Consider the following 15,702-nt stretch of genomic DNA (forward strand, 5'->3'; position numbering starts at 1 on the left):
GTTCCACCCACGTTGTTGCAAATGGCGAGTTTTCCATTCTTTCTCATTGCCTAGTAGTCACTATGGAAAACGGTATGGAGGTTCCTCAAAAAATTAAAAATAGAATTACCCTATGACCCAGCAATAGCACTGCTAGGAATTTACCCAAGGGATACAGGAGTGCTGATGCATAGGGGCACTGGTACCCCAATGTTTATAGCAGCACTTTCAACGATAGCCGAATTGTGGAAAGAGCCCAAACGTCCAGCAACTGATGAATGGATAAAGAAGATGTGGTTTATATAAACAAGAGGACGGGGTTTTAAATGAGGAAGAACTGAGATCTTATCCTGAAATACTATTATGAGCCACAAGGAAAAAACAACAACAACGTCCTCCACAGAAATCACTAAGAGTAAGATCACAAAACACAAGTTCTGAGGGTGGCTTGAGTACCAAGGGAAGAACCTGGCTAACTTCCCTCTCTTGTCTACTCACTCAATGTCCAACATGTGTTATTACCTCAAAGCCATAGAGCCCTTCTAGAAAGGCTTCTTGTACTCAACTGCCACATAAGGTAGAAACAGGCAGAAGCCCTTCTGTGTCACAGAACTACTGTGACACAAAATAATCTGCTGCTTAGCTTCCTTCTGAGTGCCAAACTTCAAAAGTGTGTGAACCTTGCATTTTCTGTGAGCCTGAGACACGCAGGGATACACAGAGGTTCCCTCACTACACACAGTCTTGCTCAGCAATATTCTAATTGTAGGTGGGAAAGTTCGTAAGGTATAAATTGTCTACCCAGATGCTGAATGCAGGTGCGACTCTTTCAGGGTTCCTGGTGGCTTTGGAGCCCAGAGGGTACAGGTGTATAAGAAGGAACGGCCAGCCCACACTCGCCTTACCTTCTGGCCAATTCCTTTTGCCATTATCATAGCATTGAATCATTTTCATATTAGCTTCACCAACCACCTAGATTATCAAGTCCCTGGACAATACCTAGGACTGCATCCCATCGCCCACATCAGAGACCCAGCACTGGGCCCACAGTGAGTGCAATAACTGAGCATGATATGACTGGCGATAGTCAAGCTCTATTAGCTTTCCAGACACAGGCTCGGGGGGAAGGGGGGGGTTCAGGGGATAGACACATACAGTAAAACTACAAGGCGGTGACAGTCTAGGGTGCTTGTGATGATTAATTTTGTGCACCCACTTGGCTTAGCCACGGTGCATAGCTATTTGGACAAACATGATTCCGGATGTTTTTGTGAGAGGGTCTTTGGTGGACTTTGAGCAAAGGAAGATTGCCCTCCATGACGTGGGTGGGCCTCACCCAACCAGCTGATGACCTGAGCAGAACAAAAGACTGACGTCCCCTGAGCAAGAAGAAGTTCTGCTAGTAGACGGGCTACGGGCTTCAACTCAACACCGGCTCTTCCCTCGGTCTCCAGTCTGCCAGCCCATCCTCTAGATGTGGGGCTTGCCAGCTTCTATAATCACAGGAACCGGTTCCTCAAACTGCTCTCTTTCACGCTGTCTACACAGAGCTGACCCGTGAACAACACAGGGGTCTGGGATGCTGAGCCCTGCTGAAAATGCATGTATAACTTTCGACTCCCCTAAACTTAACTATGAATAGACTACTGCTGACCAGAAACCATATTGATAACAGTCGATTTATACGCATTTTGTACATGTGTATTATAGATCATATCCTTACAACGAAGTAAACTAGAGGAAAAATGTTATTCAAAGCATAAAAATACATTTACAGTACTATACTGTATTTATGGTAAAAATTTACACAGAAGTGGGCCCGTGCAGTTCAAACCCCGTGTTGTTCAGGGGTCCACTGTATGTATGTGTGTGTAAACACACACACACACACACACACACACACACACACACACACACATCCCACCCCAGAGGTTCTATTTCTCTGGAGAATCCTAATATACCACAGCAACTCTCAAGGTCACCTCTGGGAGGTCACCGGTTTGTGATTTAGCTGCTTATATACTCACTTGACAGCCGTTTCCTCATGGCTTCTCCACCTCGGCATCCAGATGCTTCCCGTTCACGCTCCAAAAGGGTGGCTAATCTCGCCCTCGAGTTCCCATGTAAGTCCCCCTCAAATTCTAATGGCCAAACTGGAAGATGAGGCTGGAGATTGGTCTGGTCAGCTTTGGTCAGGACGGTGGAGTCCCATGGCACAAAAGTCAAGAAGCTGGTCAACTTTAACCGCTCCAACCACCACCCCTCTTTTTTTAATTGGTAAGACTCCACCACCCAGTGATCCAAACACTCATTTAAACGTGTCTGTGAGGTAATTCTGTGGGTGTGATTAAAGCCTGTAATCAGTTGACTTGCAGAAAGATAGATTACCTACATAAATCCGGGTGGGTCTGATTCAGTTGAAAGATTGGAGGAGCAGAGCTGAGGCTCCTCTGAGACCACGAATAATTTTACGTGTAGATCCTTCTCCAGACAGTGCCTGGCGGTTCCTGCCTGCTTTCCGGCTCTTGGACCTGCCTGGACAGGCCCCATACTTGCACACAAGCCAATTCCTTGCAAGAAATCTCTTCGTATGTATCTCCTACCAGTTCTGTTTCTCTGCCTGCTACACCTCTCTTTGTCTTAACCTCCTGCATGCCTCAGTTTCCCATCTGTAAAATAGGGACAACAACAGTATCTACTTCACAGGGATGACTCAAGGACAACTCAAGTAAAACTGAGCATAGTACCCGGCACATAGAAAGGTTCTCGTAAGTACAAAATATTATTGTCCTTGCAACTGTCAACTACTGTTAGTGAATCCATGCCTTTTTAGAAGGAGTTTATATATTAGTGGGGAGATTAAGAAAAATAATTATAACAAAGGTATTTGTTAAAAATGTAGGTGGATGGGGCGCATGGGTGGCTCAGTCAGTTAAGCACCCAACTTTGGCTTGGGTCATGATCACGGTCAGTGAGTTCAAGCCCCATGTCAGGCTCTGTGCTGTCAGATTCTCCACTGCTTCGGATTCTCTCTCCCGCCCCCTTTCTCTTTGCCCCTCATCTGCTCTCGCTCTCTCAAACATAAACGTTTTTTTAAAAAACGTAGGCAGATAAAGTGTACCGCAAATTAAGAAAAGAAATACCTAGGCATGTCTGGGGCATAGTGGAAGGTGGCATCCCAAGTGCATAATACAGTTGGGCCCAAGTTCAACACTGCTTCTGCTTTGGGACCATACATCTCCTAAGAACATGCTACAGGGCAAGAAACTCCCTCCTTCAGCGAAAGCTTTTAACCAGATCAATGGAGGATTGTTTCCCAGTGGTTAGGATCGTGCTAGGTGTTGTGCTAAGGGCTGAGGAATAAGGAGGTAAAAACAAACAAACAAACAAAAATCCTCCATATGGAGGGACAAGAAGCATCAAATAATAAAGAAGCAAATGCCTAATTCCCAAATGTAACAAGATAGTAAAAGGAAAGGGCCTGACAAGGGAAGCAAATGAGAGAAAAGAGGGATTTGCATTGCAACCAGCTAGGCTAGAACCTCTTTCAACAAGTGAAGCATAACCCTGGTGAGGAAGAGGGAAGTACGAACGCTCCCAGCTTCCTGGGCGACCAGGCATTTATTTCTCCTGTGGTTAAGTTTGCCCTTAGCCTCTCCTACCGTCCACGTTCCAACAAGCCATGCCCTGAGCGGGCTGAGACCCCAGACCATCCTTCTCCCAGGGCAGCAGCTTGGGAGACCGCTTGAAGGTCGACTGGGGACACGATCTCATTCTTTTGTTCGTGGTGGTGTTCACCTGAACCACTATCGCTGCCGAAATCCAACGACCCAAAACAGACGATCTCCAAGGTGCTCCGTGGACCGCGCGAATGTTTGTTTCAAATTGCGTGTGTACAGGGGCTGATGAGGGATTGCCATGGTGGTCATAAAGACTTCCTATTCCAAATCCGCTTGCTTCATCATCAATAAATGCTCATCTTACCTTCTAGGGTAAATCTGCCCTAATAAAGCACTGTTGAAGTAAAGGATCTATAATATTTCTATTCGAACAACAATGTACTGCTTTTGAACTTTTTTTTTTTTTTAAAGTAGGCTCCACAGCCAGCATGGAGCCCAATGTGGGGTCCAAACTCATGACCTCGAGATCAAGACCTGAGCAGAGATCAAGAGTCGGACACTGAACCGACTGAGGTGCCCCAACACGCTACTGCTTTTAAAAGATTCGGAAACAACTGCTATCAACTAATCCCACATTACAATTTTTGAAAACCGAGGTCTGGAGTGGACCCATTCTGAAAGATGGCAAATTGCTACTAAAAATGCACGCACGGGTTACCTGTCATCATTTATCCCTCCAAAATGCACAGCAGAACTAATTTAGGACTTTTTTTTTTTTTTTCAAATAATCATTCTGTTCACACAAAGGAAAAATGCACTTTATCCCCTAAATGCGGTTTCCCTGGTGATGGGATGGCTCACGTTCAATGCTGCCAGCACTGACGGCTACCTTAAAATTGATCAGCTAATAAAACTCGTTAGGGTGATATTTGACAGTTACCACCTCCATAGCAAAGGCTGTACATGAATCAAGGTTTCTAACCAGGCATTCATGACATCCACATGCACGAGGATCAAACAAAACCATCCTGAAGGGAGAGAATACTGAGCTGGGATCATTTATAAAGACGACTCTTTCAGGAAAGGACCTTCCCTTGTATGCGTATTAAACATGCAACTACACGAAGCAACATACATTCACACGGCAGGAACCACATAAACACACATCTGCATAGATTATACTCTGAAAGGTTTATTTAAAACTGTATTAAATGACACGGCCTTGATTCAGTTTACCTACCCAATGTAAACCAGTGCAACAAACAGCCCTCTCTTCAAAAGGATACGTCCCTGGAAGCAAGCTAACAATAGCTTAAGAGAAGGATAATTCCTACTTGTCAATAAATTACCATTGAAAGCTTAATTAAAACTAAATTTATGCCTCACACATACCCATTACAATTCAACAGCATGACCTTGATCTTTTCCTTCATCAGGCTACAGAACCCAGATATGGTCTCCCCATTGAATTAACTGTATTTTTTTTTTAAGTCTCCAACGTCACAACTAAAAATGTTATTTGGTCAAAGACACAAGAACCTGGGCTCTACCAAGTTTATTCTGTTTCTCAAATATCTTTTATGTCCAAGCCCATTAGCATATTTGGATTTACAGAAAAAAATTTTAAGTTTATTTATTTTTAAGAAAGAAAGCAGAGGAGGGGCAGAGAGAAGGGGGTGCGGAGAGAGAGAGAATTCCAAGCAGGCTCCGCACTCTCAGTGCAGAGCACAGAGCGTGACACGAGCCTTGAACTCATGCACCGTGAGATCGTGGCCTGAGCCAAAACCAAGAGTCAGATGCTTAACTGACTGATCGACCCAGGCGCCCCAGAGAAATTTTTAGTAGGTACTCTTTCTGGAGAAATTTCTTATCTCTTATCCAAGGAACAAAACGGTTTATCCAAGGAATAAAACCCACGTCCCACACATACACACAAATCTGTGCACATACACAAACATACATGTGCTCTCATGCTTATAGAAACACAGATCATTTCTTCAAAAGTCACTTTTGGGAAACAATAATGAAGAATTAGATAAAGAGGAAACACCTGGAGTCCCTACTTTATATTCTTCTACTCAGTTGATGTGTTCATGCAGACATGTACACACACATATGCACTAGTATGAACATGTGTTACAGTGGTGTTTTTTCAGGAAGCACCTAGCAAAGAAGGACTTTATAAAAATCACACTGGACTTGTACCAACTGAACTTGAGCCCACTGAAACAAACGTAAGCCAAGTTAAAGCTGGTTATAATGTCACCAAAAGTATAAAAGTTAATACGAGTCAATGCCATCATTTCACTCATTATATGCTTGAACAGTTGAGGGCTCAAATTGATCTTTAAAGATATTTTAGATCCTATTTATACAACCTTTCCAGTAGCAGAGGCTCCCACTATCATCGCTTTCTGCTTGGTCACCCAGACATCTAGGAATACCCCCACCCCCCAGAGCTCTCGGAGTCAGAGGAAACCAAACGAATACCGGACTCAACCCTTGACCGGTCATCACCCACTGCCCACGGTTGCCTAAGCAACCCTTGAATGCCTCCACATTGTTTCTAAAGCACTCCAACTGCTAGAAAATGGGTCTTCAAATCGAGTTGTGCAACCAACACGCCCAGGAGTTGCGCCGGGGCTAGAAGACGCAAGGATGGTTTTTGTTCTTGTTTTTGTTTTCAATGCTTTCCGCATAAAACTCCAGCCTGGCACACAGTAGGTGCTCAGAGCCTGTGGAATGGGTGGACAAGTGATGGGGTGAGCAAGCTCGCAATCGAGGGCAGTGCTATCTTAGAAATATAATGCAAGCCACAAGTGGGAGGCGTGCAGGCACACTTAAAAAGGTAAAATGAATTGTAATGTATTTAACCTCACAGAAAATATTTTCATTTCTACTTGCAATGAGTATTAAAACATTATTTTTTATAAATTTTTTTTTCAACGTTTATTTATTTTTGGGACAGAGAGAAACAGAGCATGAACGGGGGAGGGGCAGAGAGAGAGGGAGACACAGAATCGGAAACAGGCTCCAGGCTCTGAGCTGTCAGCCCAGAGCCCGACGCGGGGCTCAAACTCACGGACCGTGAGATCATGACCTGAGCCGAAGTCGGACTCGCAACCAACCAAGCCACCCAGGCGCCCCTAGATTTCATTCTTTTTTTTTTTTTTCAACGTTTATTTATTTTTGGGACAGAGAGAGACAGAGCATGAACGGGGGAGGGGCAGAGAGAGAGAGGGAGACACAGAATTGGAAACAGGCTCCAGGCTCTGAGCCATCAGCCCAGAGCCCGACGCGGGGCTCGAACTCACAGACCGTGAGATCGTGACCCGAGCTGAAGTCGGACGCTTAACCGACTGCGCCACCCAGGCGCCCCTAAAACATTATTAATGAACTGTTTTACCTTTTTCGGTTCTACTTTGAAATCTAGCGTGCATTTTACTTTTACGGTACATCTCAGTTCAGACTAGCACATTTCAAGAGCTCATGAGCCCCATGTAACGGCGGCTCCCCCAGAGAAGAACGAAAGGGATAGAGTAGTTCCATCACGGCAGAAAGTTCTACATGGGCAACATAACCTCCCAACAGAGGGAGGCAGCAAGTACATGGTGGGGATGAGCAGGCATGCTGAGGGCAGGACACAGAGATGGACAGACTACGGAAGGCCTTGTTTGCCACGCAGAAGAGTACAACCTTTATCCTATGGACAGCAGGGAGTAAGAAGGTGGTAGGATTAAAAAATCAGTGGTAGGGCGCCTGGGTGGCTTAGTCGGTTAAAGCATCCAACTCTTGATTTCAGCCCAGGTCATCATTTCACAGTTCATGAGTTCAAGCCCACATTGGGCTCCGTGCTTATAGCACAGAGCCAGCTTGGGGTTCTCTCCCTTTCTTTCTCTCTATGCCCCTCCTTTCCCCACATCCGGCATGCCTTCTCTCTCTCTCGCGCGCGCGCGCTCTCTCTCTGTCTCTCTCCCCCGCCTCCTCCAATTAAATAAACATTAAAACAAAATTCTTTATAAGAAAAGGTCAGTGGCGATCAGTGGTTTAAAAACACACAAATTTATAGGCTAGAATCAATCCACAATGAATACTCTTCCACTTCAAGATAAAATATTAAAAACAAGGATAACGCAGTAGGTTTTTCATAAAACTAAAGTTACTCAGTGTAATGAACGATTCTTTATTCAGAGATTATAGGCCTTGGAGGTGGTGGTAGGAGAGGGTAGTGAGGGGATGGGGGAATTAAAATGTGCTTTTATGAGATGGTAGTAACTACAGACCGTCACTATGCTTTAAAAATGTCCTTCCTGGGGCACCTGGGCGTTCAGTTGGTGGAGCTTCTGGCTCAGGTCATGATCCCCATGTCACGGGATCGGGCCCCCCATCAGGGTCCGTGCTGAGCTTGGAACCTACTTAAGATTCTCTTTCTCTGTCTCTCTCAGCCACTCTCCCCAACTCCCCTCTCTCTAAAATAAAAATAAAAAATAAATAATAAATAAATAAATATGAAACAATTAAATTAAAATACCCTACTGGCCAAATTTTAATAGTTGCAACATTATGCTGCTTCCAAAATTCTATTTCTAAATTTTAGTTTGTAAGTAAAATCCAAAATTCCAGAACCACTGGTTTGAAGCAATTTCTGGACTTTATTAAGAGGGACAGAGGGTCCAGTGTGCTCATATGCTCTCATATCCCGATTTTCTTTTTTTTTTTTAATTTTTTTTTCAACGTTTATTTATTTTTGGGACAGAGAGAGACAGAGCATGAACGGGGGAAGGGCAGAGAGAGAGGGAGACACAGAATCAGAAACAGGCTCCAGGCTCTGAGCCATCAGCCCAGAGCCTGACGCGGGGCTCGAACTCACGGACCGCGAGATCGTGACCTGGCTGAAGTCGGACGCTTAACCGACTGCGCCACCCAGGCGCCCCCCGATTTTCTTATTTCATACACATATCCATGCAGTACTAATGCTTACACATGACTTTTATCTTAAGCTGCTATATAGTAATTCAGTATATTATGCGAATCATCGTTTGGTCATTTCCGTGATGTTTTGTGTTGGATATATTGCTTTATTAGTATGAACAGCTTTACCCAAATTAACTTTCTTCCTCCAACCCCGATTCCACAGATTAGTTCCTCAGAATACAGTTCTCAACAGGGAATTTATGGGTCAGTGGTAATGAACAGCTTTGTTTTGAGTCCTTCTTATAGAACACCAGGCTGTAGCAAAAAGACAATACACAGCATTATCAGTATTTCTTAACAGCCTAACCTATAATGGGCTATAATTATTTTTGGTACTTTGATAGACAAATGACTCTTATTTTTCATTGCTGTTGTTTCAAATTCCTTATATTCATTCCTCGTAACTAATGAAGACTTTGGGTACTGTCCTTTGAGATCTCGATTCTTTTTATTTTCGATGATAACCATTTAATCTTCAAAATTGTCCCATTATCTGCACCCATGCTAAGGAATCCCATTTAATATTTATTCTATTGCCTGTGGCTGGGCTATTTTTCTTTTTTTTTCCCCCTTCCGATATTCAGGCACATCTGTCTCGTGTATGATGATTTTCTTCATTGCTTCGGTGGTCATCAGTTTATCTTCCCTATACAGCTGGGCTAAAAATGCTATTCCATTTTCCTCTAGTTATTTTATAGATAAATACAGTGGAATCCAAAACCAAGGCCTTTACAGTCTGAAATTAACATACTTTGAAAACTGCAGAACTTTCGGGGCACCTGGGTGGCTCAGTCGGTTGAGCGTCCAACTTCGGCTCAGGTCATGATCTTGCAGTTGGTCTGTGGGTTCAAGCCCCGCGTCAGGCCCTGTGCCGACAGCTCAGAGCCTGGATCCTGCTTCGGATTCTGTGTCTCCCCGTCTCTCTGCCCCTCCCCCACTCATGCTCTGTCTCTCTCTCTATCTGTCAAAAATAAACATTAAAAAAAAATTAAAAAAAAAAAAACTTCAGAACTTTCTGGTAGGAGTGAAATATTCTCTGATAGTTCCACATCATAAAATGACAGATGTCCCCAAATAGGTACTGTTCTCCAATCAGGAGTGAAGCTGAAGAGGACATCTGAGAATCAGAACTTCTAACTCTTCCCTCAGAGGCATCCAGCACCCTACAATTCTCTCAACTGCCGATGTTTATACCTAGGTCTCAACAAGCTCACTTAAAATTTGACTTCAGCACAAAAGATCACTGATAGACAAAAGCAATGGCCCAAAGAAACGACTGCCCAGGAGTACAAACACCGAGTCACTATAGCTATGGAGGTATTCTACCTCTGTTTCATATAATGAAATTTCATGGGCAATTTTAGTAATTGCCCCTTATAGGTGGAAAAGGTAGAGGAGAAAACAACAGGATAAAGAAAAGAGAGGGGCACCTGGGCGGCTCAGTCCATCAAAAGTCCTACTCTTGATTTCAACCCAGGTCATGATCTCATGATTCAGGAGATCAAGCCCTGGGTCCGGCTCTGCACTGACCGTGTGGAGCCAGCTAGGGATTCTCTCTCCCTCCCCACTCACTATCCCCCTCTCACCCTCCCCCTCTCTCAAAATAAACTTCATTTTTTTTCTTAAAGAGAAGTATTTTTTTTAATATTTATTTTTGAGAGAGAGAGGGGGGGGGCATGAGCATGAGCGGGGGAGGGGCAGAGAGCGAGACAAAGACACAGAATCCGAAGCAGGCTCCAGGTGCCCCACAATAAACAAACTTAAAAAAATAAATACAAGAGGGGCACCTGGGCGGCTCAGTTGGTGAAGCACCTGACTTCGGCTCAGGTCATGATCTCTCGGTTCGGGGGTTTCAGCCCTGAATCGGGCTCTGTGCTGACAGCAGGGAGCCTGCTTAGATCCTCTGTCTCCCTCTCTCTCTGCCCCTCCCCAACTCCTGCACTGTCTCCTCAAAAATAAACGTTTAAAAAATAATTTTAAAAAATTAGAAAAGAAAAGAAAGAATGTTATGTAATTGTTTACAAAGCTTAGATCATCCTATACAACTTCTACTTCTCTATGTATGTAACTTATACAGAAAAAATAACCCAGAAGTCAATTTCTTGAAAGCTTAAATAATGGTTATCTTTATTAAAGGATGTAGGATTATGGGTAATTTTGATTTTCTTCAGATTTCTTGTGCAATATGTACTTGCATTACTTTACATAGTTATTTTTATACACATATGCCTAAAGAACATACTTTTCTTCTCGTAACCATGAGATTTTTTAAATGCAGGTAGGGGGCGCCTGGGTGGCTCAGGTCATGATCTCGCGGTTCTCAAGTTCAAGCCCTGTATCAGGCTCCACGTTGACAGCTCAGAGCCTGGAGCCTGCTTAAGAGTCTGTGTCTCCCTCTCTCTCTGCCCCTCCACTGCTCGCACTCTGTCCCTCTCTCAAACATAAACATTAAAAAAATACATAAAAATAAAAATGGAGGTAGAAAAGACTTTGACATTGTACCAAATCATGCGCCACTCAAAATTAAGCTAAGGTACCTTAACTTTTATTTAGGCCACAGCTCATTCAATACAAGCACTCCTGCTTCTCTTCATACATTCCAGGCTTCCTAGCATCACTTGAAATTCTATCAGAGATTCATTATAATAGAATTCCCAAAATACCATGAACTTTCAATCTGCCTTTTCTGTTTTAGGTTGTAGTCTCTTACAGACTTGCAAAAAATAACCACAGTGAGGTTTACATAAAAGTGACTATGATGGTGTTGTGGTCAAGTTGTTTTTTAAATCCTTCTTTGTTAGATAAATATTGAAGCACTTACTGGCAATGATAAATTGATATAATATTTATGATTTCCTTAAAATACTCCAGTAAGAAAAAAGTGGTAGAGGGAAAAGAGATAAAAGAAAACAACAGAAAGTTGGAAATACTGACTGGGGGATGGGTACCATTATTCTCTTCTGTGTACAGTGTTTCTGTAACATAGTTTCTTTAAGATGCTTTGAAAAATGAAAAATATATACAAGCGTGCAACAGTTCCTCATATCATCCAGTGTATCAAAGTCAAGCTCATAGCCACTTTTTTTTTTTTTTTTAAACATCAGGATGACTATTTCAAAGACAGCATTTGACCCTGTACCTTTTCTTTATTAGGCAATACAGAGAACATACACGCATAAATCTACCAAGAGAAAAAAACAGTCTTTGATCTGCATCAAAAGATTTGATTCAGAAGACTTCTGGGGCGCCTGGGTGGCTCAGTCAGTTAAGCGTCCAACTTTGGCTCAGGGCATCATCTCACAATTCATGGGTTCGAGCCCCGTGTTGGGCTCTGTGCTGACAGCTCAGAGCCTGGAGCCTGCTAAGGATTCTGTGTCTCGCGCTGCCCTACTCGGCTCATGACATTTAGGAAATAAACTGAGATGTGTGCTGACTTGGGCAACAGACCCCGTGCTAGGAGACCCATTCTGCCGCTCGCCTGGGGCCAGGGCTCTACTGCTACCCTAAGAGGGTGGGCTGGTCCACACACAGGCCGGCTGCAGGGCAGAAGCCTCAGCACCCAACCCAAGTTGGGCAACCCAGACCAACATCAGTTAGTTCACATGGTCCATTCTTGGTACCCACTGCAAAGTATGGTACAAACATTAAGGAACCAGGATCCCCAGACTGAGGACTTCCCGGTGTGTCAAAAGTAAAAACGAAGCACAGCCCCACAGGGGTTCATAAGGCACCGACGGCTGAAGGGCTTTCAAGTGCATGCCTCTGACCTCCCTTGAGAGGAGAGGAAGGCCTGTGTTATTTCCACTCCCCAGATGCAGAAACCCGGGTTCAGAGCTTTGGAAGACTTGCTTCCAAACAGTCTTTTGACTCCAAGGACAGGGCTCCTTCACAACCCAGCACTCTACTAGGAGTGGTCTGTGATGGGAGGACCAACGTGGGCACCTCGTGAGCGAGGCCAGGCAGAAAAACGTCTCACTTGGGGCACCTGGGGGGCTCGGTCGGTTAAGCGTCTGACTTGGGCTCAGGTCACGATCTCACGGTCCGTGAGTTCGAGCCCCGTGTGGGGCTCTGTGCTGACAGCTCGGAGCCTGGAGGCTGCTTCAGATTCTGTGTCTCCCTCTCTCTCTGTCCCTGCCCTGTTCGTACTCTGTCTCTGTCTCTCAAAAAATGAATAAACGTTAAAAAAAAAAAATTTTTTTTTTTAAAGAAAAAGAAAAAGGTCTCACGCGCCCTGAATTTCCAAGCCACCTCGGTCACATCCTGGCCGCCCACGACTAGCGTGCGTACGGCCCGTTCTTGGCTATGAGCACAGAGACATTGATGCTGCTTCCGTGTGGACCCATGCACCTGCGGGCGGGCTTCCTCTGCTCTCAGAGCTCTGACACGTCTCCTAACACCTCGCTTCGCCTAAGACACGGAGACAAATTATTTTTTCTACCACCAGGAAGCGTGTCACGCCCGTGTGGCTGGGAGGCCGCCTTCTGGCCTCAAGATGGCACACAGGAAGGGACGGTGGCGGCCCTCAGCGCCCAGAGACCACTCCACCTAGTAGGAGAGCAAAGCCTACCTCTCTGACTTCGTGAAGCTGGCCGGGATACTGACTCTTGGCTCTTCGGGCGGCTGCAGGCGACTTGTGATGCGTGACCGTGACAACACCGGGGGCCCCCGCGCCGAGGTGTCTCTGGCTACAGGGAGACGCAGGATTGGGCGTTCCGTGGGGGAGCAAAGTGAGACTGCGGCTTCGGGAACTTGGAGTCGTCTAGAATAAGCAACAGGTGTCAAGACTCAGCAACCGACCTGCAGAACACAGCCAAGTGCTGGCTTCCATTTATTTTGGACCCTCAATCTTCCCCCCTTCGTCCATTTAGAGGGGTGAAGGCGTAGGGGAAGGAGAGTGACACGACACGCCCCAATCCCACACTCACTTAGAAGAGGCCGTGTCCGTAATTATCCTTCTGCTCTCATCTGCGACTGCGTCTCCTGCCCTACTCTATTGGCCACGAAAAGCTACTAAGCCCCCCAAACGCCACAGACTCTTACGACCTGTGCCTCTGCGTATATGAGCAACCCTTCCTGGAAAGCTCTTCCCCCTCAAGGCTGGCCAAGTTCACCCGAACCTTAAGACTCAGCTCTGTTTTCTGATACGTGAGGCATCTCCCTGTCTGCCTCAGCCTCCCCGCTGTTCTTATTCCTCTGCATCAAGATCATGTTCATCATAGAGCCGCCTTCCTAAGAGACTGTTTCAAATCCATCTTTATATCCCCAAGAACAGGCGCATAATGACTTGCCTCATTTATTAGGTACTTAATACATGTCTGCTGCATGACTGAAGGTACCAAGTTATCCACCAATTAGTCCCCATTTGTCAGCGCAGTGTTCTCATTTCACCCTAGAGGAATATATAGTCCAGGTAGCAATTTACTATGGGAAAAAGACGGCACCTCAACCTAGTGGAGATGAACTGTTTCCATAACTGATACTGGGGTAACGGGGCAGCCATCTGAAAAACAAAGTAGGCTTCATCTCCCAGATCACAGACCCCGAATGGATCAAAGACTTCAAACAAACAAACAAACAAAAAATAAAAAACAAAAAAAACAGCAGTGCCTAGGTGGTTCATTCAGTTAAGCATCCAACTTTGGCTCAGGTCATGATCTCACGGTTCGTGGGTTCGAGCCCCGCGTCAGGCTCCGTGCTGACAGCTCAGAGCCTGGAGCCTGCTTCAGGATCGGTGTCTCCCTCTCTCTCTGCCCCTCCCCTGCTCACTCACTCACTCTCTCTCTCTCAAAACTAAATGAATATTTTTTAAAAAGGCAGAATCCAAAAGCCATACAAGAAGAGCTCAGCAAATTTGATTATCTACAAATTAAAAACTTCTGCGTGGTTAACAACCTTTAAAAACCCACTCCCTCGGGGGCACCTGGCTGGCTTGTGTGGAAGAGTGCACAACTTGATCTCAGGGTCATGAGCCTGAGCCCCAAGTTGGGTGTAGAGATTACCAAAAAATATAAACTTAAAAAAAAAAAAAAAAAAAACCATTCCTACCACCAACAAAGCCAAACAATAAACTAGAAAAAATATTTTCAACTTGCTTCAAAAGCCTCATCGTTGTACTTTATAATGAGGAATGGAAATCCTAGGGATTGAAAGGAGCACCCCAACTGTTCAAACGGGGCAAGATCTGAACAGACAGTTCACAAAACATATAAAGCGCTTAAAAAATATGAGAAGATGTTCAACTGTACTTGTAAATTCAAGCCACGTTTAGAGTGTGTCCATCAGGCTGGCAAAGAGCCAAAAGTTTGAACACATTATCCGTTGACAGGATCACAGCGGAACAGGTTCGCGGGCATATAAGGTGACAAAACCCCTGAGAAGGGCAGTCTGGCAATGCGTGTCACAGTTACAAAGGCATTTTCCTGTGACCCACAACGCCCTGCTTGGGAACGTACCCTCCAATATGGCTGCTTGCAGGGAAAACGGCCTAAGTAGCAACCAGTCACCACAGAAAGATATTTAATGCAAAGGATGGGAAACAAGCCAAAGGCCCATCAGTATGGGACCGGTTAACTAAATAATGGTACACCTACATAACCGAATACTATAGCAAGCTGTGAGAGAATAAGGAGAATGGCTTCTATGAGCTAGTCTGGAAAAATATCTCTAGGCTATAGAGTTAAGGGAAAAAAAGCAAGGTGCAAAACTGTTGCACAGTATGCAAAGTTCTGCATCAAAATGTGGGAAATGAGTATTTTTATTGTTATTTACTTACAACTATTTGTTTAAAACATAAAAAGTACTTGGGGCACCTGGGTGGCTCAGCTGGATGAGCGTCCAACTCTTGATTACGGCTCACATCACGATCTCATGGTTCATGAGTTCAAGCCCTGAATTGGGCTCTGCATTGACAACTCAGAGCCTGCTTGAGATTTTCTCTCTGCCTCTCTCTCTCTCTCTGCCTCTCCCCCACTTGACTCTCTCAAAATAAACTTAAAGAAAACTTAATACTTAAAAAAAAAAAAACATAGAAACACTCTAGAAGGATACACACAAAACTAAAAAATGGCTACTTATTTGTGGAGACACAGGGAATGAGAAGAAAGGAACAGAGTGCAAAGGAGATTTCTGG

The 15,702-nt window shown here is 44.7% G+C and overlaps 1 protein-coding gene across 3 annotated transcripts in view; it reads right to left on the reverse strand.

The window, feature by feature from the left end:
• Positions 1–15,702, reverse strand: part of OSBPL10 (oxysterol binding protein like 10) — a 313,648-nt gene that overhangs the window by 139,637 nt on the left and 158,309 nt on the right. For 2 of the 3 annotated variants that reach the window (XM_045436420.1, XM_045436419.1), the window contains exon 4: positions 13,141–13,332. The exons of the other annotated variant lie outside the window; for it this stretch is intronic. In XM_045436420.1, coding sequence (XP_045292376.1) covers positions 13,141–13,332 — 192 coding nt within the window. The remainder of the gene's footprint in view (positions 1–13,140; positions 13,333–15,702) is intronic. 3 annotated transcript variants of the gene reach the window in all.

Source organism: Leopardus geoffroyi, chromosome C2 (genome assembly GCF_018350155.1).
Source record: "Leopardus geoffroyi isolate Oge1 chromosome C2, O.geoffroyi_Oge1_pat1.0, whole genome shotgun sequence".
Taxonomy (NCBI): domain Eukaryota; kingdom Metazoa; phylum Chordata; class Mammalia; order Carnivora; family Felidae; genus Leopardus; species Leopardus geoffroyi.